Source organism: Nerophis lumbriciformis, linkage group LG06, assembly GCF_033978685.3.
Source record: "Nerophis lumbriciformis linkage group LG06, RoL_Nlum_v2.1, whole genome shotgun sequence".
Lineage (NCBI taxonomy): Eukaryota > Metazoa > Chordata > Actinopteri > Syngnathiformes > Syngnathidae > Nerophis > Nerophis lumbriciformis.
The window spans coordinates 49,518,171-49,544,388 of NC_084553.2; the positions used below are offsets into that span (position 1 = coordinate 49,518,171).

General features: G+C 39.5%; 2 protein-coding genes across 5 annotated transcripts in view; both read right to left on the minus strand.

Moving 5' to 3' along the window:
- The window catches only part of pkma (pyruvate kinase M1/2a), a 35,024-nt gene extending 13,714 nt beyond the window's left edge, over positions 1 to 21,310 (minus strand). The window contains exons 1-5 of one of the 3 annotated variants that reach the window (XM_061964492.2): positions 21,150 to 21,310; positions 7,252 to 7,436; positions 4,357 to 4,448; positions 911 to 1,042; positions 614 to 800 (exon numbers count right to left, since the gene is read on the minus strand). In XM_061964492.2, the coding sequence (XP_061820476.1) occupies positions 614 to 800; positions 911 to 1,042; positions 4,357 to 4,448; positions 7,252 to 7,408 (568 nt within the window). In that variant the 5' untranslated portion in view covers positions 7,409 to 7,436; positions 21,150 to 21,310. Of the gene's footprint in view, positions 1 to 613; positions 801 to 910; positions 1,043 to 4,356; positions 4,449 to 7,251; positions 7,437 to 20,370; positions 20,534 to 21,149 lie in introns of those variants that run through there. The other 2 variants (XM_061964491.2, XM_061964490.2) reach the window with 2 other exon arrangements.
- LOC133608890 (UDP-glucuronosyltransferase 2B37-like) overlaps positions 1 to 22,204 on the minus strand; it is a 696,509-nt gene extending 674,305 nt beyond the window's left edge. For both annotated transcript variants that reach the window (XM_061964519.2, XM_072913386.1), the window contains exon 1: positions 22,121 to 22,204. The gene's annotated coding sequence lies outside the window, so the exon portion shown is untranslated. The remainder of the gene's footprint in view (positions 1 to 22,120) is intronic.
- Positions 22,205 to 26,218: the final 4,014 nt, after the last annotated feature.

Here is a 26,218-nt window from a genome sequence, read left to right on the forward strand (position 1 = left end):
GGGTCTTAGAATAGTCGATTGTTCGATTCGGACGGGTCTGATTCGAGTCTAAATCTCACAGTCGAATCGTTCCACATTGAAAGAAGCGAGTTGAGTACCAGAGGCCTCTCCGTGCTGGTAGGATGTTCCGATATGGGATGTGCAGCCACTGGCTGGACCAGAGCCCCCCGTAGGAAACATGGCACGCTGTGCCACTGCGGGCTTCAGGGGGGTTGAAACCCACTATGAGCCATGGCGCGTCCCTGACGGCAACAGTAGTGATCTTTCCGCTGCTTCACCAACAGAAACCTCTAGAATTAGTCAAGTTTGATCGTCTTTTCTGTGCTCCACAAGAGCTAAAATTGACCCCGATGGGGCTATTCTGAGGCCCTCACTAAACTATCCTGTCTTGGTCGTGTTTTAGCCTTTTTGAGGCGTAAAAAGTTGCAAAAGATACCTGTGTATTTGCGGGGACCTCCATTAGCTTTGCTAGCATACAAAAAAAAATGTTTTGCACAAAGTCAATTAAGGGCATAACCTAGCGAATCAGATTTGACAATGAAAATCCTTATGTTGAAGACAAACTTTTCTCATTTCGCTACAAGCTACATAATTGTAACATGAATCCTCTCACCAATCTCCTTGACCTGCAGGGATATAAGTCCGTCGTCAATGTAGATCTTGCTGCCGTGTTCCACAACTTTGGTGATGTTCTTGTAGTCCAGCCAGAGGATCTCTTCGCTGCATTTGTCCTGGTAGGAGTCATCCAAGGTGATCTTGATCATGTTGCCCTTCTTCAGCTCCACCTCAGCTGTGCCGCTCTATCAAACAACACAAGTGTCATTTTGTTCCTTTTGTCTGCCAACCTACACAGTAATCTGAGAGCACAATGGTGGTTTGGAATATACAGAACAGGAAGTGTTAGACTCACCCCCTTGATGAGTCCGGTCCTGATCTCAGGGCCTTTGGTGTCCAGGGCGATACCAATTGGCCTATACTGGATGCTTCCTGGCTCGAAGCTTTCACATGCCTCACGCACATTCTTGATGGTTTCGGCATGGTACTAAAAGGGATTAAAACGATCAATGGATTATAAAAACTTGTCAAAAGGAAAACAAAATCTGCTTTAATCAGCAGAAAAAGCAGGGCAATTAAAATATATGGTGCATGAGTCATTGACCTTCTACCACAGTGATTGACACAAGGAACTAGGAACATTCTGTTTAAAAAAAAAAGCTGATCAACCTTATACATGATATTTTACGAGACAACCGGAGGAAGTAAAACAGCAATAATCGCACAACTTAAGGTGAAGATACATTAAAGACCATTTTGTATTGTTTATTGTACAAAGTACTGTAAGTCAATATCTACTATGATTCAGTGAGCATTGCATATTTGTTAACCCCACACCCATGTGTGAAACTGGACGGAGCAATAAAGACAATGACACTAAAATATGAACGAGGAAATGTTCCACAAGTATACCTTCATTGATCAGCTCATGGGATGAGCTGGCTGCATCCTCATAAACATAAACTTCAACGGGTGTTGTCTCATAACTGCCACGGGTTGCACATAGATAACAGAGCAGGGGACAGAGCTCGACGTGTCGTGGTGGATAAACTTTGTCAAAATTGTGACATTCTATGTTTACAGGAGACATTTCTCTCCAATCAGGATTTGGGGGTGTTGAACTCTGTTCATGATGACTTTCACTGTGCTGGAGAGTCAACTACAGATCTCTCTAAGGGAATTATCAAAGGGAGAACTCCAGGGGCGTGGCTATCTTGTGGCAAAAAGGTTTGATTCAGTGATTAATGTGGTCAGGCTGGAAACTTACTGGTGCATTGGTGTTCAGGTCAGGATGAATAACAGTTTATTATTCTGAACATCTACACAGCATATGAGTCTAGACATAATGATGATGAATATGTGAATAGGCTGGCATTTATTAACTCTTTTATTGATAATTGTTGCATGACCATGTATGTTGTGGGAGACATGAATGGTGATATTTCTGATAATGCTTCCTTCTTTGCCAAGCACATGATCAAGATATGTGAAGACAATAATCTGGTACTGTCTCATCGGGTGTTTCTACCTATGGACAGCTTCACTTATTACAGTGAAGCCCACAGAACAACTAGCTGGCTTGATCATCTGATTTGTACTGCAGATGCTCATGCAACACTTGGGTCTATGAAAGTACTGTATGAGGCTACCACATCTGATAATTTCCCTGTTGAGAACACGCTTGACACTGGCAGTCTCCCTCAGATAATGAGGGAGGACAATAGCGCAAATGAGGCTAGGATAGACTGGTCTAAACTCTCCTGAGAGCATGTGTTATTGTATTGTGGGATATCAGATGAACTCCTGAGCAACATAAATGTACCTATGCATGCCATTCTATGTTCCACTGTCACCACTCACTGTGATGACCTCTGTGAAATGTACAATTGTATTGTGTTTGCTTTACTAGACGCCAGCAGACCTCTACTCACTCATCTTAGTTAAGCTAAAAACAGCAAGCCTGGGTGGAAGAGGTACAGTATGTAGCTGGCCCACATGTAGGCGGCCCATAAGGCCTGGGTTATTGCTGGTAGACCGACCGACAGAGACCTGTTCTTTAGCATACAAAGCTAACCAATATTATATACAAATATGCAGTGCGATTTGTTGGCAAGCATGAGCAAGCCTTGAGAGCTGACTCTATGGTGTGGAAACTGCTTGACAGCAATGTCACTGGCTTCTGGAAGGAAGTTACAAATATAAATAGGGTTAAAGCAGCATTACCATGTAACATTGAGGGGTTATCTGGTGGAGGAAATATCACTGAAATATGGAGGCAGCACTATTCTGCTCTATGTCTCAACTGTCAAGACAGTTGAGAGATTTCAGAAGAGGGTGCATATTTGGGAACACCTTAATCAACCACTTTATGTACGTTGATGATTTTGCCATTTTTTCTCCCAGTAGTGCAGGGTTCCAACAGCTATAATGCCACAAATAGTATGGTAATGATATGTAGGACCAAGGAAGATCAACATCTTAATTTCCCAGGTTTCTACTTGTCTGGGCAAACCCTGTCTGTGTGCAACAATGTAAAATACTTAGGTCACATCATCAATGACAAGATGGAGGATGATGCTGGCATGCTTAGACAGAAAAGAAGAATGCTGTATGTCCAAGCAAATATGTTGGTGAGAAAATATCACTACTGCTCTTATGAAGCGGTGTACTTCTTTAAAGCTTACTGCACCCCTATGTACACGGCACCCCTCTGGTTTCTTCAAGAAAGAGAGCTTGCACAAACTCCAGGTTGCATATACTGACTGTCTCAGAATCCTGCTCAGAAAGCCCAGGAGGAGTAGTGCCAGCAAGCTTTTTTGTGATTTAGGGTTAAACACATTCCACACCACCCTGCGAAAACTGATGTTTAAGTTTATATGTAGACTGCAGGGGTCTGAGAATGATCTTATTATACAGATAACCAATCCTAGGTGTAGTTATGTTAGGTACCGATCCTATATATGGAAACACTGGTATCTGTGCCTTTTATAGAATGTGTAGACATGTGTTTACTGAATATGCACAAGCACTATTTTAATATTATGTGATAGTGCCTTTTGTACTGTGTTCTTTGTTTTGTGCTGTACGTGATTGTGTGTGTACTTGGACGCCGGGAGTCTGCAATAAAGCTTGATTGATTGATTAATTTGCTGATGTTGAACTAAGAACCCGAAGACAATTTAATTTAGCCATATTGAGTTTAGATCAGTCAACTATTTACACTTTTTGGCTGTTAAAATGTTACCGGTACTTTAAAAACAGTTGCATGTTTTATGCTGCGACTCTGAAAGGGATGATTAATTAGATTCCTAATACACACAAAGTGTGATCAAACTCAAGTGGTTCCACTGCAGTAAACTTGTACCAACGTTAATTCATTTAGTTGTGAGTTTGTAAATAGTTGGCTTTTGCATGTGGCCTACGACGCTCATGTGGGGAAGTGCAGCTCTCAGTTTTAAAACAAGGGGCAACTAATCACTTTGGCTGTTTCCACAGGCTGAGCTGTACAGCTAGATGACTCATCTAGCAAGGTTGTGCAAGTCAGACCAAATCAAGTCTATTCATACTGGGTTGCATGGTTGTGTTTTGTTGACATGCCTCGGTCATGTTTCATTATTGTACAAGGAACAATGATTGGCAAACTGCAAAAGACAACATTGCATAAAAGACAATTTCCAATCTCTCTGTGATAAGGCACGTGATTGTCAAATAGTTGAACGTGACATCTCTTTGTGGCCGCTGGGCTTGCACTCTGTTTGGTTTCTTTCCAACTACCTAAGAGGAAGTTGTAAAATGACTCACTTCGTGTGTGCCGTGGGAGAAGTTCATGCGGGCAATGTTCATTCCCGACTTGATCATCTCTTTCAGGATGTCCACGGAGCGAGAGGCTGGCCCTGAAAAATGAGCAAAAATCGATTACATTTTGGAAATGCATCATTGTTTACACATACACAGACTTATTACCCTGCCTGCAAATTAACTGTCATGACATATTGAAATATAAAATCACTCGAAAAGGGAAATCCTGAATTAGACGGTGAATCACCCCAAAAACGTAATTACGTTATCAAAATCAGCAAGGTCATTTTTGAGCAATGTCGCTAACTTGCAAACCCGAATCAAAGGATATATGACATCGCCAAGTCTGTGTGTGGTTTTTTGTTCATTTGATATACCGACTTGTCCAGGGTGTACTCTGCCTTCCGCCTGAGTGCAGCTGTGATAGGCTCCATCCTGCTTCGCGACCCCAAAAGGGACAAGCGGAAGAAAATTGATGGATGGATGTCACAACAGGCTGCAGAAGGATTCTTTCTTTGAATTGCCTCTTGTCAGTCATCCACTCGTTTTGTCTCTGTGGGTGGGGTAGCTAGCATACTGTACATATTGAGAAATGCACCCTCGTAATGTAAATTTAATGAAAAAAAAATCTAAATCACCCCCAAAATGTAATTACTTGTTTCTTATTCCATTTCTGACAATTCATTAAAGTTTTATCAAAATTAGGGATGCAAAATGATACCGGCTGCCTGGCTCGTCAAACCCTCCCTTTCCCATACCTTAACACTACGCTATTTGTGATGTTATGTTACTGCGCGCGGCCTGTTGTGTACAGAAAAAAGTATCATGGTGCGGCAGTCTCTAGTTTAGGCCTTCTTCACCGTGTCAGGTGAGGACATTCCATCTACAGTTTGCAAAACTTGTACTGCAGAAATCCCATTGGGAAGGAAAAAGGCAAGCTTGAACAACAACAAATCTGATGAGTCACTGTAAAATTCACCATTGTGAACATTTTTTAGAAACAGTACAAAGCTTGCTGTGCTACTAAGCCGAGAGTTAGCTTAAATAGTGGCAAATGCAGGAAACAAAGCCAAAGAACTGTTTAAAAAAGCGTTTAATATGAGGTAACAGTTTGAAGTAAAAGACCTAGCGGCGACAAAATAAGCAATTGTTTGAAATAATTGTATAAGCAATAAGTAATAATTGTACAACTTCATGGTTCATCTGGAAGCACAGGCTTGAGTTGTTACCTTTTATGATTTCTTAGAGGAAAAACATGCACTTTATTATTACATGTGACACTTATGACTACTTTATTATATGCAGTTTATTATTACAGCCTGATTTAGTTGTGCTCTGCAATTGAATGTTGCCATTATAAGGTGCAGGTACTTATTGCACTATTTTTAATACTGTCTGGGAAAAATATAATTGTACTTATTTTATTTTTGTCAATCAAGAAGCATTGTGACTTCACTTGTTACGGTGTTGTTTCTAACTGCATTGCAGAATCGTATTGGCTTAGTTCTGTCTTCTTTTATGCATGTTGTGCTGAACAAATAGTTGTTTTTAAGACATATTCAGAATATTTGAGTTACTCGTTGTCCATCAATGAAATAATTGAAAAGTTGAAATATCAATAAATTCCAACTTCTTTTTTGTTGTACACAATGATCGTAATTGTTACATGAGCCATAATTATAGTAGGAAGTGTATTTTTTCTCAAATTATATTTATTATTAGGTAGAAAAACATCAGTTGACCTTATCCTATTTTTTACAAAAGATATCTTTATATTTTATGGTAGTGTGTATATTTTGGGCAAAAATAGTATAAACTGTCAAATGGATTTATTCTCACAAAATCTTGTGTAAATATACAGTACATACCGTAAATTCCAGATTATAAAATGCTACTTTTTCCCCACACTTTGCACCCTGTGGCTTATAAAACAGTGCGGCTGATTTATGGATTTGTCTTCCCTTTCGACCATAGAACACATATAATTAAACACATACAAAGACAATTAAATGGGTGTGTTAAGGTTTGTGCTATAGTGCCATCTTTTGGAAAATAAATTCTCACTGCAGTTGCGGCTGGGTGAATGCCTGCAAGTGTTTCCAGCTGTTTAAAGCTTTGAACCGAAAATAGAAGTGCCGTTTGTTCCTCGACTCTTCCGCAGCGTTTCTACTCGTATGGATTCTTCATTTATCACTCCACACAACGTTTGTAAGTTTGACAATATAACTAAAACAAGTTTTACTTAATAAACCGTCCCACATGTGATGTCTGTAGTAGTGTTTCATGCATATTTTTCCGTGCTATAGTAATGTAATTAAGCTAGCACCATTAGCATTAGTAAATATGCTAACGAGAGTCTGTGTTAGTAATATTACCTTACAATGGCATTTCGGCTTGTATTTTTCCAGTTTCACAAATTCCTCAGTAAATTCACCAAAATGTCACCGTGGAGTTATTGAGGCTGTTTGACTGATTCGAGAGCTAGCTTCTGCAGCTAGTGGGTCTATGACGATGATTTCTGTTTTGTTTCATCCGCCGTTTTAATGCAGAGTACAAACACCGGTTGGAAACAATTCAGGTATGTAGATAAACATTTATAAAATCTTTATGTGTAAAAACTCATTTCACGACGTACCGGTATATAGTTTTAGTCTGGTGCGGCTAATATATAGAAAAATATATATACATTTTTAATTTTGTGGGTGCGGCTTATATACTGGCATAGTCCAAAAAATACGGTAAATAAATACCCATTATCGTTATTGGGTGTTAAGGTCTGGAAAATACAGATAATCGGTTTAGATTTCTATTATCGAGCATCCCATAACTTTTGGAAATATGTTGCTCGCTAACTCCTGGTGTAGGTAATAACAGTCTAAAAGGACAATGTGGACACACCAATGGTGCAGATGATGCCAGTGTTGCGAGCAGTAGTAGGTTCTGAGTCGATGTCCAGCAGGCACATGTGTTCCAGGAAGGTGTCGGCCATGGCAGCGTTGAGCTGCTGCGTCTGGATGAAGGCGGAGCCCATGTCTACACACTTTGTCTGAGGCATGGCGATTATTCTGGGATCTGGAGAGGTCCTGAAATGAAGAAATCACACAATCTTGGTTTACTTGTCTGCATATTATCGACTTATGGTTCTAAAAATGTATATGACTTATCATATAGTACTGTACTCAGGTTTATAATACATGACAAAAGCAAAGTGTGCAAAGTCCAGCTCAAGGACCATTTGTGGATTGCAGCTTGTTTGTGTTTGTCCTGCAAATTATATACAAAATGTAATTGAAAATACGGTAAAATGATTCCAACATTTTTTACTACTAATTAATGAAAACATATTTGTTTTAGATGTATGTATACATATTTTTAGCATTTTTAAAGAAAATCATACCATCATAGTAAATTATGCAAATTACTCAATGACATAATGTGACCACACCCATAACCACGTCTCCACCGCCACAGGTATCTTGACAGTTCCTGGGGGGACCCATCGTGTCGCGCATGCACCAGTCTCAAAGTGCAAGACATAACCCGGAAGCAGATGCCGTTCAATAAAAACATAGGCAACAATTGCAATGAAGACGTTTGATTCCCAAATTAAAAGAACATAACATTTTAAGTGCATCGATGGGAGGGGAAAAAAAAGGAACGCATAATTATTTAAAAAGGTAGCTAAGAAAATTGAAAAAGCCAGCTTCATACAGACTCCCGAAGGAAAATGAAGCAGGTGTTGTATATTACAAGGCAAAGAATAAAACGTACACCAAATCTCTTCACGCTGCTGTTGTGCACTCCAAACTGGCAAACGTGTCCAGATCAATAGCAACCCTCATCTGGAACGGTTTCAAACAGTCTTTTCCTTCGGATTTAAAACTCCTTCCATAAATCCACAGACCAAGACATTCAAAAGTTTTGTTTCAAAGATTCTCCGTCCCAAAATTCATTTGAAACAACTCTCCCACATCCACTCTGGTAGTAGTGTCATGTTCGTAGTGGAATCTAAAATCATTTCTTGATGCAGTCGGTTATCAACATTAGCATAGCCATTGGAGACGTACCATTTGTAATCTGTGCCAATAATACAGCGGACATCATGTACAACAAGAACTGCGCTGTTGACTTGTGACGAGCCGCAGATGCCTTGTTTTATTGTGACGTCAGTCACCCGGAAAATAAATACATTTATCCATGCTAAAAGGAAATAAGCTCCCCCCCAACCCCCCAGTGTACGGAAGGCACAAAACGTATGACCAATAGTTGCATTAGAGAGTGTATGGACACTTGAGATTTCACATTCAGGCGTAAAAATTAAAAAAAATAACTATTTGAGAAATCAGACTAAAAGTGCATAGAAACAGTCAGTGTTTTTCTTTGTTTACTATATTCGAACATAGTGTTCGTGTTCAAACTGTGTAATGTAACAGTGGCCCGAAAATATCAAATATACTTGCTAAATATAAATTCTGCCTTGTTTTTAATGAATACTGTGGCCTACTGCGCTACTGTATTTTATTATTGGCTATTATGGTGGTACTTGGAGAGGCAAGTGTTTGATGAGAGGATACTTGGTGAAAAAAATTTGAAAACCAATTGAGTTAGAAAATTACAAAAAAGGTTGAAATTTTGACTTCTCAGATTGTTTCATATACAGATTACACAAGAACACACTGTTCCCAACCAGCCACCCCCCTCTAAATTGCCAGCAGCTAATGAAACCCACTACTGACATGACAGATTAATAAGATTATGCCATGAATATTTTGAAAAAACACACTGTATATGCAAGGTATACTCCTGTAATACAAACATAGTATTGTTGGTTAATTATTCATTAACATTATATCTCTTTACTTTCCCATGGCGGAGTTTAGAGAGACTGATTATGAAGTGCACACATGCAAGGCAGAGATTAGATGTTTCATTTGAGTAGGGTGTAGCATTGTTACTCCACTACAAATAGCAAAATAGCACAATAGCTGTCATGGTTACTGAACATAACCCCCATGACAAAAAGAGAGACTCAAAAATAAACCGGTTGGTTGTATTCAACAGAAATACGTTTTCTCTCGGCTCCTTGCAAAGTTCTAATTAAAATGCATCATGGTAGGGTGAGGGGGATTCCAGACCTTTGCAGTCTGCCTCCATAGAGCCTGCTGATTGATGATGTAACAGTGGAGTGAATGGAGCAGACCAGTGCTGTACGCGTACGTGCTCTCAGTCACATCCTTGCAATGCAGCAGTGCACAGTCATGGAAGAAAAAGACAGCAGCAAGGGCTAAACCACAAATGCATGTGAATTTGACAATCAATCCCGGTTTGTTGATTGGGATATATTGTGTCATTTTAAATCTTTTAGTTTTCGGATTCACCACACCTTTCCTTACATCTATTGTGATACTGTTGTGAAGTGAAAACTGCAACACGATTGAGTACAGGTTGCAGCCTGCCTTCCGAATGGTTAAATAAATGCCATACAGTCAAGCAAAGGATTTGTCATTACCGATACATACTGCATTTTCTCAAATCGCAGGGCCACTCCCTGATTGGACTTGTTTTGTTGCTGAGTAGAAAGAACAGCACTTTTTGCCCTCTAAAGGGTAACTGCATTATTCTTTGGGAATTTTTCCTATCGTTCACAATCATTATGAAAGACATGACGGGGGATGTATTTTATTTTTTCAATGCATTCCAACTTGTAAATAAAAGTCCTCTTACAGCGGAGCCAATGGGAGATCCTCTATTATACCAATAAATTAAAAAAAAAAAAAAAAGCACCAACAATACTCCATTTATATTTTTGGAATTGAATATTAACCATATATTAGTGATATTGTTATTAAAAGCGCTACCGCAAAATATTTATCACGTGATCACAAGCTTCTGTGCCTCGGTTGACATGATGAACTGATCAGCTGTTTCCCTGTTCCCTTGCTCGTCAAACTTTGTTGTATATCTTAAATCATGTCTCTCACCTGGATAGTAGACAGACGAGGATGTAATCCGACAAGTTGGTACACTTTGACAGCCAATTATTGCCCGGAAATGGCAAGAACGACACAAAAAGACACTTGGTTGCAACCCCCTTTTCTTCACTAAAACAAGATTATAACAAGATTCTATCAGTTGGCAACCTAATGACAGCAGACATTGTATGGTAAGTGATGCTAGATCCACTCGACGTCCATTGCACCGGTCGCCCAGGGGGGGGGTCCCCACATCTGCGGTCCCCTCCAAGGGTTCTCATTGTCCAATTGGGTTGAGTTTTTCCTTGCCTTAATGTGGGATCTGAGCCGAGGATGCCGTTGTGGCTTGTGCAGCCCTTTGAGACGCTTGTGATTTAGGGCTATATAAGTACCGTATTTTCCGCACTATAAGGCGCACCTAAAAACCACAAATGTTCTCAAAAGCTGACAGTGCGCCTTATAACCCGGTGCGCTTTATATATGGATAAATATTAAGATTCATTTTCATAAAGTTTAGGTCTCGCAACTACGGTAAACAGCCGCCATCTTTTTTCCCCGTAGAAGAAGCGCGCGGTGCATGCTGGGATATGTGACGTTTCATTTCCATTTGTGTGTTTATGTAAAGACCCCAAAATGGCTCCTATTAAGTGTGTTGTCTGTCTAATTATAAATAATGCAGACGAGGCGTGTTAACTGAGTTCTCAACGTTTACTTACAGCGTGCTCATAACCACATTCTAACTCCCAGCATACAACAACGCTTCTCAGGGCTACCGTGCATGCTCGTAACTATCGTTGCATGCTGGGTAGTGTAGTTGTTATATTTGCTAGCTCATAACAGCACATTGAGAGACACGCTTACGCGCTTAATTCAATACTCGCCGTCATTCCGGGTGGATTGACAAAAGACCTCCAGCCGCTAGATATTGGTGTCAACAGGGCATTCGAAGCTAGACTGCTAACTGCGTGGGAACAGTGGAGGACGAAGAAGCGCGCGGTGCATGCTGGGATATGTGACGTTTCATTTCCATTTGTGTGTTTATGTAAAGACCCCAAAATGGCTCCTATTAAGTGTGTTGTCTGTCTAATTATAAATAATGCAGACGAGGCGTGTTAACTGAGTTCTCAACGTTTACTTACAGCGTGCTCATAACCACATTCTAACTCCCAGCATACAACGCTTCTCAGGGCTACCGCGCATGCTCGTAACTATCGTTGCATGCTGGGTAGTGTAGTTGTTATATTTGCTAGCTCATAACAGCACATTGAGAGACACGCTTACGCGCTTAATTCAATACTCGCCGTCATTCCGGGTGGATTGACAAAAGACCTCCAGCCGCTAGATATTGGTGTCAACAGGGCATTCGAAGCTAGACTGCTAACTGCGTGGGAACAATGGAGGACAGAAGGCGAACACACCTTCACTAAGACGAGGAGGCAGCGCCAGACGACGCCAACATCTGCCAGTGGATCGTAAATTTGCCCAACTTTTCACTTCGGACACCGAAGACGAAGGATTTACGAATGAAGAATAACTTCAGAAAGTGAGCGCTATGTTTATTTTGTGTGTTGTGACATTAACGTTCGAGCAACATTATGTTGCTATTGCTCTGCACTATTTTGAATTTTACTATGTTTGTGATTGCACATTTGCGTACATTTTGGGAGTGAACAGAGTTGTTAGAACGCTGGTTTTTAATATATTATTAAAGTTTGACTGACCTATCTGACTGTTTTTTTGACATTCCCTTTAGCGCAGCGTAGGCGCGGCTTATAGTCCGGGGCGGCTTATTGGTGGACAAAGTTATGAAATATGCCATTCATTGAAGGTGCGGCTAATAATCCGGTGCGCCTTATAGTGCGGAAAATACGGTAAACATTGATTGATTGATTTATGTTTTATCATGGTTGTTGGCTCTCATGAAGTCTGCAGTTGAGTAAAAATTAGTGAAGTAGTGGGAAAAATAAAATATTGCACAGCCTATGCTTAAAATTATTTAAAAATATGGAAATATTAAATGTTATTAATAATGTGCCCGTTACTACAATACATACATACTTAATGCATGTATATAAAACCTTAATGGAAGTGTTTGGATTTTTTAAGGGCTTTTAAAAGGCAGAATAGAGCGACTCCCATAAGCTTCATTGTAAGTGTACTTTTGATCGCATTTTTGAAATATTTAGAATGCATAAAAAAAGTAAAATATGTCTTCTTGTCTTACATTAGGATTGTGAATGATAGGCAAAATTCCAAAACAGTGCAGTTCCCCTTTAATGGCTGCAATTACCTTAACTGTGGCTCATGTGTCACAGTAGTAGTATGTGCACAGCAGGGCTGCAATGATGCATTGATTAATTTGATTAGAAAATAAGCTTATATATTTGTATTTTGTTGCTTCAATGGTTTGTCTATTGAATAAAATACAGACATTGTTTCTGCAAGATTGCTCCAGTGTAAACGCGCACAGGCGCCAATGTGGCATCAACATTAATTGCATGCACACTTCGATAAAGTGAAAACAAAGCAAGTTGACCGGAAGGAAGTTTCTACAACTAAAAAATAAAATAAAAGTCGCAACACTTTAAAAATTAGTGTTTTATTACATAATAGTAAATTCAAGTAATATAATGTATGAATAGATGTATATAGTGGAATATATTTGGGAGGGTTGTGATCTTTATATGGCTGTTAAGTTGAGGTGACGCGGACATCACAGTGTAGATCTACTTTTTCAACTCACATGTAAGCAAACGCGCCACAGCGTCAATTGCGGTCTTTCAACAATCGTTATTTCTTTAGAATCAAAATATATATTCATATATTACATATAGCCTATTATTTGCGCACTAACACCCACTTCCACTGGGGACTGCGTCTTTTCCGGCACACACAAATGACATAGCTCGTCTGAAGCTGACGAAAAAGTCCCATTCGGGTCACATTCAGGTCGCATTGAGTTTAGACTGAAGTTGCATTGGAAAAGATCAGATTCAAATCGGATTCAGGACTACATCCTGATGTGGCCTGAATCTGATGCCAAAAGATGAGATTTGAAGCACTTTGGAGCATTTAAAATGATTAAAAAAAAAAAAATCAGATCTGTGTCACTTAAGGGCCAAAAATTCTGATTTGGTGTGCAGTGTAATGGTGCAGCATTACCAGAAAGCACTGTTCATATTTAAGACCAGCAAACAAGCAGAAACACGGCAAAAGTCTGTCTCTCAATTTACCGTAAATTATCAAAGAGGCTTTTTGTTGGGTTTGTTTCTTTATTATCTGGTTATTATTACCTGGTTTTAGGCTTGGTTAATTTGAATTTTTAGTGTTATGTGCATTTATAAAAAGAAAAACTAAAAGTTAATTGTTTATTTCAACTGTGTTTTTCTAAAAGACGCATTGAGGCCAGGTTTTATTTGATTTGACCGATTACTTGATTACTAAAATACTCGATAGCTGCAGCCCTAGTGCACTGCAAAGATAGCATCTGTAAAGCTGACATTTGGCAGCAAAGTTCAAGGACACTAACAGAACAGGAAGTTTTTAGATTGGATGTTATATTAAACATAATATTCCGGTCAACTGGTAACACTGTAAGACTGTTGATACCATAATGACTACATTTTAGTACTTTGTAACACACTATAGTAGAAATCTATACGACATCTCCTGCCCAACAGACATGGCATCTGTTAATCTTAATTTTACAGTAGTGTTCAAAGATAAGGTGCTGCACAGGAGTCTTTTTAAAAGATAAAACGTTTGTAAAGGGGGACAGACATAACCAAGTGGAGTCAAGAATTCTCAATACAATATGTAATAAGTTTTATTTATGACAACACATGGTTCCAGACACTATGTGAAACTACTGCACATAATCTGACTTGCAGAGGGAATATGAAAAAAGGAGGGGGGGATAACTAAAAAAGGACATTTATTGTGCACAGGAGTCTTTTATCCATTTAATCCTGCATGTTACCACCTACTTGGTGTTATGGGAATAACAAAGGTTACATAATTAACAGGAAATGCTCACCCTCTGGGAGACATGGCTGCATGTCAGTCCCCAGAAAAGCCATTAGCCTGCACTGGCATACATAGGTGTCCAGAGTCACCCTGACACAGATGAGAGGCTACTTTAAGACCTGGCTTCTAATAATCTCTTCCAATCCCTTCCTAACTCTTTGTGGTGAAGTGTCTCTTGAAAACACACTCGATCATGACTTTCTATCTTCCAAACACGTGCCTTATCACTTTTCTGATAATAGACCCGAATGCAATCACAGGCGGGAGCAATGCAGTCAGGGCGTCATGACATTTGGTGTCACCTACCAAGCACTCTGACGCAACACTGGCGTAATACAATATGGCTTTTAGGCACTACATACCCCCAGTAGATCTTCCTGGTCCTCTTGGGGACAAAGAAGCACACCATGGCCACTGACCTCCAGAGTAACCCCAGTGTGTTGGAGCCTCCACCACTATGCATTCGCAAACTACAACATCTCACAGTACAAGTCCTAGCAATACTCCCAGATGAAGCAGTTCACCTTCAGGAGCTCAACAAAAAAATCCTTGGGTCTGTGATAATGACGGTCAAAGAGAGCGCACGCTACGATGAGGCAATTTCCATGACCCGATGCGATGGCCGCACAATCTCACTACCCAACACCCCTGGCACCTAAAAACAGTCTAGGGCTAATAATAACGTACCGCATGTAGAATGTGTTTGTAGAAATCCAATACGATGCATGGCGGGACAAATTGTAGACCAGATATTTATGGTAGGTTTACACCGTAACAAGCTAGTAAAATGTCTATTCCCAATGTTTCCCCTAACATTATATAATAAGTAAGTACATTTTATTTATAAATAGCTTTTCACAGATAAAATCACAAAGCGCTGTACAAAACATAGGTGAAGTAAAACAACAATTCAAATAAAACAGGGGCAACATCACAAAAAGGATACAAAGTGGATTAAAATGATAGTTAAAAGGTGCATTAACTTAAAGTTTTACTAAAAAGAGAAGTTTTCAAATGTTTCTTAAAAGTTTCAATACAGTCAAGATCATGGAGGGACTGGTGCAAATTATTCCAGTCTGGGAATTATAGCCTGGAATGCCAGGTCTCCACGGGTTTTAAAACAAGTTTTTGGGATCTTTAGAAGACCCTGGCCTGAAGACCGGAGGCTTCGCCCTGAAGAGTAGGGGCCTAGCAAGTTAGTGATGTACTGAGGGGCCCACCACGCAACGCACAGAATGTCAGGACTAAAATATTAAACTCAATGCGGAATTTAACTGGAAGCCAATGAAGACTGGATAGAACGTAGGTGATATGGGCTGTTCTGTGTGCACCGGTCAAAAGTCTGGCAGACGCATTTTGTACCGTCTGAAGTCTCTTTCGCGTGGACTTGTTGAAGAGAGTGAAAAGAGAATTGCAATAGTCAATGCGAGACGAAATGAAAGTGAATGATCATTTCGAGATCCAATTTTAACAACAAATTTCTCACTTTAGAAATATTTCTGAGATGATTAAAAACTGTTTTTGGTCAGTTTACGACATAAAAAATACCGGAGGAAAATGTAAGTATTTTTTTTTACACAATACAAATCTGAAAGAACAAACAGTAAATATTTTAACCATTTGTCTAAAAAACTAAATGACCTTTCCCCCTCCCCCATTTATCACTTTTACATGATGGCATATCAATTATCTACAAGCTTGCGTGTTTACAATTCACCTCACATGAATTATATGACTTGTCTTTATTGGAACAAGGGTTATGTGGGTTTAAACTTTTTGGATTTTTTTCTGAGTCTTTTCATTGAGCCATTTAGTGAGGGTTAACATGTATAACTGCCAAGGAGGTATCACATCACAGTCATTCAATGTAAAAATTGTGCAGGTAAAGGAGATAGCACACGGGTTTCATGCGCGTGTGTTCTTGTTAGGCTATAGTGGTAAAGAACTGCAAAATTTGATGTGATGTGGGATCTGAGCCAAGGATGTCGTTGTGGCTTGTGTAGCCCTTTGAGACACTCGTGATTTAGGGCTATATAAATAAACTTTGATTGAAATTTGGTTTGGTAGACAGAGAAAGAGCAAATGGGAGACAAGCCAAAGATACATACGCTCATAACCAGAGAACCAGAAAATGCCGTTCTACCATAACCAAAGCTGACTAGAAAAATTAGGTTTACTGATTAGAATGATTATGCAGAACCTCTTAACCACAGGGTTCGGTTCTTGGCCGTGGAGGTATGTCCTAATGAAATTAAACAATGGATGTCCAGTAACTTTTTGCATCGTAATGCTAAGAAAACGGAAATGTTGATTATCGGTCATGCTAGATAGACATTGGCACTTATTTATGAATACTACCTTAAAATTTGAGAGCAAAACAGTTATAAAAAAAAAAGAACTCTGTGAAAAATCTCAGCATTATTTTCGACTCAACTCTCTCGTTTGAGTCATACACACACTAAGAGTGATATTAAAACAGCATTCTTTCATCTCTGTAACATCACTAAAATCTGTCCCATTTCATCCAACAGTGACACTGAGATCAATATTCATGTGTTTGTTAGGTTTCGTCTCAATTACTGTAACATTATTTTCGGGTCTCCCTGTATCTAGCATTAAAAGATTACAGTTGGTACAAAATGTGGCTGCTAGACTTTTGACAAGGACAAGAAAGTTTTATCATATTACGCCTATACTGGCTCACCTGCACTCTGTGCACTTACGATGCGACTTTAAGGTTTAATTACTTCTACTAGTCTAGCTCCATCCTATCTTGCTGATTGTATTGTACCATATGTCTTGGCCAGAAATCTGTGTTCAAAGAACTTTTAGTAATTCCCATATCCCAAAGCAATCTGCTGGCTCTAGAGCCTTTGCTATTCGGGCTCCAGTACTCTGGAATGCCCTACCGATAACAGAGATGCTACCTCAGTAGTAAGTCACATCTTAAAACTTTTAAATACTCTAGCCTTTAAATATACCCCTTTTCAATAAGACTTGACCAGCCACTTATTTTTTCTGCTCCGCCCCCCTCTCCTGCGTGGAGAGTATTTCAGGTGGCCACGGATCAGTTTCCACAAATGCCGCGCTAGCTGTTCCAAGTGGACCACTCCTCTGTGCACCAGTTGGTGACGTCTCTGCGCTGCTGTCTTGTCTACTTGCAAGAGGATCCCCCTGCCGGCCTCCCTATAGGTCCCCACATCTGTGGTGCCTCCCAAAGTTTCTCATTGTTCCAATTGGGTTGATTTTTTTTTTTGCCCGAATGTGGGTTCAGATCCGAGGATGTTGTTGTGGTTTATGAAGCCCTTTGAGGCACTTGTGTTTAAGGGTTACATAAACAAACATTGATTGATTGAACCAATACATTTCACCAGATGAAGGAAAGTGATTTTATAACATGTTTCTGCCAATTTTGACCAAATTCATCTTGGAGAAAAGAGTAGGATGAAGCATAATTCTTGATGACAAAATTCAGGCCTCGTTTGGTGGTGGGCACCCAAGACTCTCTACTGGGTTCCATTTTATATTAATTATGTGATGCTGACTATAATGTAGTAATAATTAATCATTAATTCATAATGTATTGACGTTGTGTTTTACTTTTGTAGCTGTATGTAGCAATCAATCAAAGTTTACTTATATAGTAAATCACGAGTGTCTCAAAGAGCTGCACAAGCCACAACGACATCCTCGGCTCAGATCCCACATCAGGGCAAGAAAAAAACTCAACCCAATGAGATGATAATGAGAAACCTTGGAGGGGACGGGGGACGGGGGACCCCCCGGGCAACAGGTGCAATGAACGTCGAGTGGATCTAACATAATATTGTGAGAGTCCAATCCATAGTGGATCTAACATAATAGTACATATAAATGGTGGCATATGGTTGCATGAGCTCTGTGCTCTTTTAATGTATTTTATGTTCTTTGATTTTGTAGACCTTGTATTTGCATTGCAACTATATCATTTCCCAATTGTGGGCCACAAAAAAGTCCATCCTCTTCTATCCTATCCTATAACTTCTGATGACAAGTCTTAGAGCTACAGATTGACCGATTATCGGTGCAAATATTATGCATTGTGACATATATCAGTATTGGCCTTTTTTTCCCCAACTACAACTTAACTATATCAACAGATAAAGTATATACACTTATGATGCCGGTATTTAGTATATAAAAAATAAACAAACAATTAGTGCTAAAGCACCAGCCCTTATATCTCTACCCTGGTGCAGTGTTGGTCGCTTGCACACAGTGTATCTCTATGCTTAGCCTTCAAATTGTGCATTTTTTGATGAGAATCCAGTTTGTGTCCCTTTACCGGTGTCTTACAATCTGTTTTTCGTTACTGCAACGATCAAGGCTTTATCTGCAACGATCAAGGCTTTATCTGCAGCACTTGGAGTGTGGGCTCATTAATTGAGCACGGCAAGTTTCAGGTTCCATGAATAAATTAAACAAAGTGACAGACATTGATGGACATGATGACAGAAAATATATCTCTGCCAAAAAAACTAACTTAGTGTGAATATATTTGAGAAATAGGAGACTAATTATATAAGTAAAAAAAGAGGAGGCAGCTTTCTCATACTTACTGTAACATCAAGGAAAGCCTTACCTTATACAGTAAGCTATGTAAAGGAGTCCAGAATTTATTTTATTTTAAACGTTCGCAAATTTCCGAGGTTCTCAGAAGGAAACCATACAAGGTATTATATCCATAAACTGCTACATATAGTTTTATAAAACTGAGGAAATGGCGAGTTATTGTGATGTAGAGAAATCCCATATATTTACCAGGAGATTTCCCATATTTTGAAATGCAAATGTTGATGCTCCTCTGACCTGCAGCATTAATCACACGTAATAAAAGTGTTTGTAAATTCCCCTGATATTGTTAGGTGCTAAAATAACCACAATATTAGGGGCACATTAAACATTATGTCGCTACTGGCCCAACGTTTCGTCAAAGTAATGTTAAAAAAAACAACAACTTAAAGCCAGCAGCTTACTGATCGGCTCCAAATATCGGTATCGGCCTTCTTGACTTCTAACAATCGGTATCGGTCCTGAAAAATTGTATCGGTTGATCTCCACTTAGTCCTAAACTGAAAGTAGGTCCTACTCATTAAAAGGTTTCTACTTTTAATCAGCACAGTTTATAAACAAAGAAAATAAGGAAACTTATTTTTAAATTTTGGTATTACCGTACATAAATTACTTAAGCCAGGGTAAGGGGACGGCGTGGCGGAGGTTGGGAGAGTGACCGTGCCAGCAACCTGAGGGTTCCTGGTTCGATCTCCAGCTTCTACCAACCTAGTCACGTCCTTTGTGTCCTTGAGCAAGACACTTCGCCCTTGCTCCTGACGGGTCGTGGTTAGGGCCTTGCATGGCAGCTCCCGCCATCAGTGTGTGAATGGGTGAATGTGGAAATAGTGTCAAAGCGCTTTGAGTACTTTGAAGGTAGAAAAGCACTATACAAGTATAACCCATTTACCATTTAGTTTGCCTAACAAGAAAGGATCAAATGTATTGATGTGCTTAGTTTCCAACAAACAGACTTTGATACAGTACTGTACATCATCCATCCATCCATTTTCTACCGCTTGTCCCTTTCGGGGTGGCGGGGCATAAAACTGATAAAAAAACTTGTCTGATATTAGTCAGCAGATTACACATAGGACGCAAATGTTGACTAAAACCAACACAAAGATTATGTCCTGTACATTCAGTTTAAAAAATGGATCATTAAGAGGGGCACAATGACCCTCAAAAACGTGCAATCCTGGGATTATTGTCATCTAATACCCAAAAAGGCCAATTAGCTTTGATTCTAACTACATCACAGAAATAAATGACACCAGTACTCCTGTTTGACAGCAAGGCACCTGCGGATCTTCTTTCAAATGTAGTCAAGCGAGTCATTTCACTTATTATAAGCTTGATCACACAGTATTGACATAATTAAAAGACACAACGATGAGCATTCATTTCAATAATGTGGTGGTTCACTTACATGAAAGACACGGTGGTGGGGCTGTGATCACAATCACACTGACATTCTACTTCAGACATATTTAAGGCAAACGGCGATTAGTTGCTATTATTTACAATGCAAAATATATCAATCACAAACAACGACAATTGTGGACTACAAGATGTGCAGTCGATGCGACACAAGAGACCATCTCATCACTGCGTCATATTTTCACGCCAGTGACTGCTAGTGGAGAGAAGTGACCAATCGGAGGCCGAGGAGACACCCAGGCCACGCCCACAACAGGAAGCAGCAGGAAGCGAATCATCAATGGTAAACTCTGCCTGCATCACGATTACTATTTCTTCTCTAAATAACCCTTAATGAGATTCGGTGATTCTAATTAAGACTATACCATGGCTTTCTTCGACACACAAAATAACAAAAACGTATTTGGCCATGACAAAATAAGCGAACTTGCGTCATTGGGTGACTGCAAGTCACATCCACGCAATGTCGACTCTCAAGATGGCTGAAAAGTTCATCACGTCCGTCCACTTGCACATACCTATTCCACAAACATTCTAAATGGTGTATATGTTTGCAATATAGATTTTTTTTTTTTTAAAGTACAAACACCGAGTGAGTGTTTAGGTTATCATATACAAGCTTTTGGATTTGCCACGAGGAAGAAAAAAAATGCAACGCCGCTCATTTTACAGAGTGAATGTGACAAAAACAACAATGCAGGCGACACATTGACTAAATTAACCACAATATAGTGACAAAAGACGTGTGCTGTTGTTAGTTAAACCCACCTTCTCTCGCAGAAAACCGTACGATGATGTAAGTGTCAGGGCAACACTGATTAAGCAGCAGCAGCTCAAGGTGATCTCTATTTCTCTTACTCCACGGAACTACTTTGTAGGGATGCTGAGACATATCCATCCGAGATAGACGCGACTCTTATTATTATCATCATAAACAGCAAATATTGCCAAACAAAATACCATGCACATTTGTAAGTATGTGTTTTTCGGTTGCTTCATTTGTGTAAGTATTAATCAACGTCAGAAAATTAAGATATATGAGCGCTAAGCACCGGCACTCGGAAGGATACGCCGGGTCGAGCTGTGACACGAGAGGAAGTCTGTCAGCCAATCAGAACGCAAGGTTTCATCAGGGCCTCAACATGTGACGCATCACGCATTATGGCAAGTTTCTGCAAGTTTTCTGAAAAAAAAAAAAAACCCAGATCCTTCCTCTTCGTTGAATATATTTTCACAGTTTACACCAAACAATGTATTCAGACTATATTTGCGATTTTTTTTATTTCGGGCAAAATACAGCATTATTAATATCCAGCAATGGTATGCTTCCTCTGCAAGCGCTGCATCTAAAGTAGAGCCCATACCAAAGACTACATGTTTTTGTTTTTTTTAATTTTTACACAAAACATGTATGTGCAAGTTGAACATAAGTACGCCCCGTTAGTCTTGGTGGCGTGACCAGGATATTGGGCTGTGAGCGAATGTCGCCATCTAGCGTCAGGAAATGAGACCAGCGTTCCACGCAGATTAGCCATATCATTAGGTACACCTGCACCTTCAAAACCTGAGACTTTATGTCACAGGTGTCAAACTCAAAGCCTGCAACATCCTTTTACACGGCCAGCAAAATTAATATACTATTTCTTACTATAAGTATTCAACTTTTCATTTTGACGGGGGGAAAAAAATCGCATGCACTGCATGCAATTGCACATGTTTTAACATCGCTTGTTCAAAACCCATCCATCCATCCATCCATTTTCTACCGCTTATTCCCTTTGGGGTCGCGGGGGGCGCTGGAGCCTATCTCAGCTACAATCGGGCGGAAGGCGGGGTACACCCTGGACAAGTCGCCACCTCATCAAAATAAGTACCTAAATATCAGCCTGACTCATATTTGAAAGCAGGTTACCCATCAAATTGTGCAATTTAAAACTGATTTTCACGGTAAAGGGGTTAAATCACCAAAATGATTCCCGGGTGCGGCCACCGCTGCTGCTCACTGCTCTCCCCACCTCCCAGGGGGCGCGGGTGATGGGTCAAATGCAGAGGATAATCTCACCACACCTAGTGTGTGTGTGACAATCATTGGTACTTTAACTTTAACTTTAAAAAAAAAAACTGGTGGCTCAGTCGCCAAAATTGTACTGTAAATAAAGACAAATCTGTGGTATTGTTTTTCCATTTACAGTAATACACCGTAAAAACAACAACCGTCGGTAAAAACAGTGGTACTGTTTCCCATTTACATCTACATGCTATAAAACACCAAAATATAATTGTTTACTGTAAAATGTACACATTTTACAGTGTACAAACACATATATACAATTTATAAATAATTGTATATATTCATATATTATTCACTGTTACAAGCGGCCCTCTGAGGGCAGCCATAACTGCCATGTGGCCCCTCAATGAAAACCAGTTTGACACTTCTGCCTTATGTACTAATATACAAAGTCACATTCAAATAATGACAAATGTAGAACTTTTCTAATTCCACACCGCTCATACTGGAAAAGGATAGACAACTTAAATTGGGGCATAACAAAAGGATGAGTGAATGAATGAAGGAATATGAGCAAACTAGCATTGTACAATATATTGCTAAAGCCCAACAAGATAAGGGTCAAGTACAGTTCAGTATGTGCAATGCTGTTGAATTCAGAATGTGCAAATATTGCATCTATTGTACAAGCATGTGCTAATATTTCTATGTAAGATGAGGCAACTAGAAGACTGTGAATCTAAATGTGCAGAATTGTATATTAATCCAGCAAGTTGCATCAATTTTGTTTCCATTGTTTTCAAGACTTACAGCCCACAGCAGCAGGTAATACCATCAGTGAATGTATAAATTCTACCGCTCCCCAGACCCAGATTGTTCGCACCTGCAAGCGCTGCTGCTTCCACTGCCCATGATGGTGCTGTTGTCGCCTCACCAAGGGCTGTCTGCCACTGCATGGATTCACTGCATTCCATCACCAGAGGCCAATGGATACACCTGTCAAGGTGAGGGACAGAGCAGCTGTCCAGTCGCGCCGCCGCCCCACTCATGGCTGACGCCCTTACCTGTCATTCAGCATTACTCATAGCTGTGGGGAAACAATAAGACACTGTGAGTATCTCTGCAGATTGGATGCCCTAATGCCTCTAAGCATATTATCAGTGCACCACCTTTATATGAACACTGTGTGGGTAAAAAACCTAGAAAAAAATGGTGAAAGCATCAAAAAAATGGTAACAGCTTTTTTTACAAGGCAAAATAAAGCAATTAACAATACAATTATTAAAAGACAACTATCAAAAGAAAAAAAGTGAGATTCCCCGGCATTCGGGGTCACAAAAAATGTTGTTATAGCCTGTTATTTAATTTTTTCCCCGGAGGGATTAAGAAGTACCGGTAGGTTTACTTGAGGCGCGGTATTTATTTATTCAAATGCCCCAGCGACTGATTGGGCCACAATGTCCCAACACATTTGTAATGGAAAACTTTCTAAAGTTGGCCTTTCAAGATTTTTATGTCAGATTTACTTGACAGAAATACATTTTAGCTGGACACTCGCGGTGGCACATTTCGGCTTGCAGTGTGAACCCAGGATGCAGAGACAGGCGGCGACGTGCAGGTAAAAATACATTTTCAATTATGACGAATACACAGGTAGTGGGGGAGCGCTCAGAACAAAGGTTCAATTCCAGCAAGACATGCCGAAGAAGGGAGTGGATTAAAAATAAGAGTATAGGACAGGAAGAAACAACAATAAATTAAAAAAAATCATGATTATTTACGACACCCTGCAATGAGGTGGCGACTTGTCCAGGGTGTAACTGGCCTTTTAACGAAATTGACAAGATCTCGAGTTTAGGGGAACCTGCCTGTCCTAAAAGAACAGTTGTTGCTGTACACACAACAGATTCTTGAGAGAAGCAGAGTGGCGTGTGCGTGGAGTGGCGACCCTTTCAGTTGAAGACATCTACCTATTTGGAATCATGATAACATATATCTGCTGATTAGAGTAAGCGTTGCCCTGGTGTATCGACACATTGGAAAATGCTGGCAGCTGTTCAAGGTACCCCAAAGCTGCCACAAATGTTTGGAGGATGCAGGCAGAGCTGTGGGCACTCAAGACTTTTGTGATTTTGGACTAAATTGCAAACTGGACAACATCCTGGAGACGCCGTCTGCTCTGCATGGCAAAGTATGATGAATCTAAGGATGAGAAACAGACAATTAGAGTATAAAGTAAACATTTGTTTTCGCTCGCTCAAACACAAACATTGTAATCTGGATTGTTTTCACTGGTTGCAAGCGACTTGGCAAGGTTTTTGCTTTGAGAATCCTCTGAAAGAACAGTGCAGCGAAGACGCAACAAACTACTTCTTATTCTTTCAAACTGTTGTTTGTTGACTTTTGTTCGACTGACTGGATGTGTGTTTGCGTTTGCCACGGGAGTTTAGTTTTTGGACTTGCTTTTTTTCTCCTTATGTTTACCATTTGTCCGACCTTTTTTTACGGGGCGCCGCCCATGACTCGATCAGTGTTCCCGTTCTGCCCACCCTGTAACTATAATTGTGTTCATTGACAGGTTTGTACTAAAAATTGAATTTCGTTGTACTTTTTAAGTGCAATGACATTAAAGTTCCATCCATCCAAAAAATAAAAAAATATCTGAAAACGTCTTTTCCATGGTGTATCCCGCCTTCCATCTGAGTGCAGCTGGGATAGGCTCCAGTACCCCCGCAACCCTGAGAGGGACAAGCAGTAGAAAATTGATGGATGGATGTACCGGTATCTGAAAACATTTTTTTTTTGTATGAGTCAGTCTAATTTAAGATATTTAAGTATTTAAAAATGTGTATTTATTTATTTAGAATTGTTTTATCTTTCATAATTAGGTATCATAATCACCCCTGTTAAAAATATTGTTTTCCCACAAAAAACATTTAAATTAAAATGATACATTCAGTAACACAATAAATATAATATTGAATATGCAATAATAATTCCATATTATAGTACAGCTTCTGCCACTCTCTTTTTGGGTCAGTGTTTTGCAGTTTTTTTTTAGTCCGGAGTGATCACCTTCTCTTTAAACGTACCCTATATGTCATCTTTATAGATGCCATGTCTTTTTTTACACTTACTTAATATAGTGTACATCTGCAAGACTTGTCATTGTCGTGACCCCTAAGGGTCAGCATTGGGACCCAAATAGTTTCAATTGCATATTAATGACATGTTAAACGTATTTAATTTATAAAAAACAAACTGTTTGCAGGTAATACCTATAGTATCTATAGCAGTGTCAATTATTACACATATCAATACTGTAAACTGTGGATTAAATAGAATAAAACAATGGATGAATATCAATAAATTATCACTGCATTCAAATTAGATGAAAGTTATGAGATTTGGTAATTATCAGATTAATTCTGAAGTTCAATTAACAATACATACAGGGAGCGCGCACTTGTTGAATTATGAAACTTTGAACAAGAGATCTGACCCAGTGATACCGTATGCATGTTAAAATAAACTTAGTCTCACATGGTGATACACTGTAAAAGCCCACAACAATTCTGCTTCCATTTACCTATCTATTCAAAAGGGACAGTGCATATTTATGAACATCAAACATGTAAATATGCCAGAACCCAAAGACTTTAACAACCACATTAAGTAAATAACAGCAGCAGCTTTTTACCACTTAAAAACATTGCCCCTAGTCAAAGGAATAATGTCTAAATCAGACTTCGAAAGACAAATCCATGTCTTTGTCTCCAGCAGGTTAGACTACTGTAATGGCCTTATCACTGGGCTCTCTAAACAA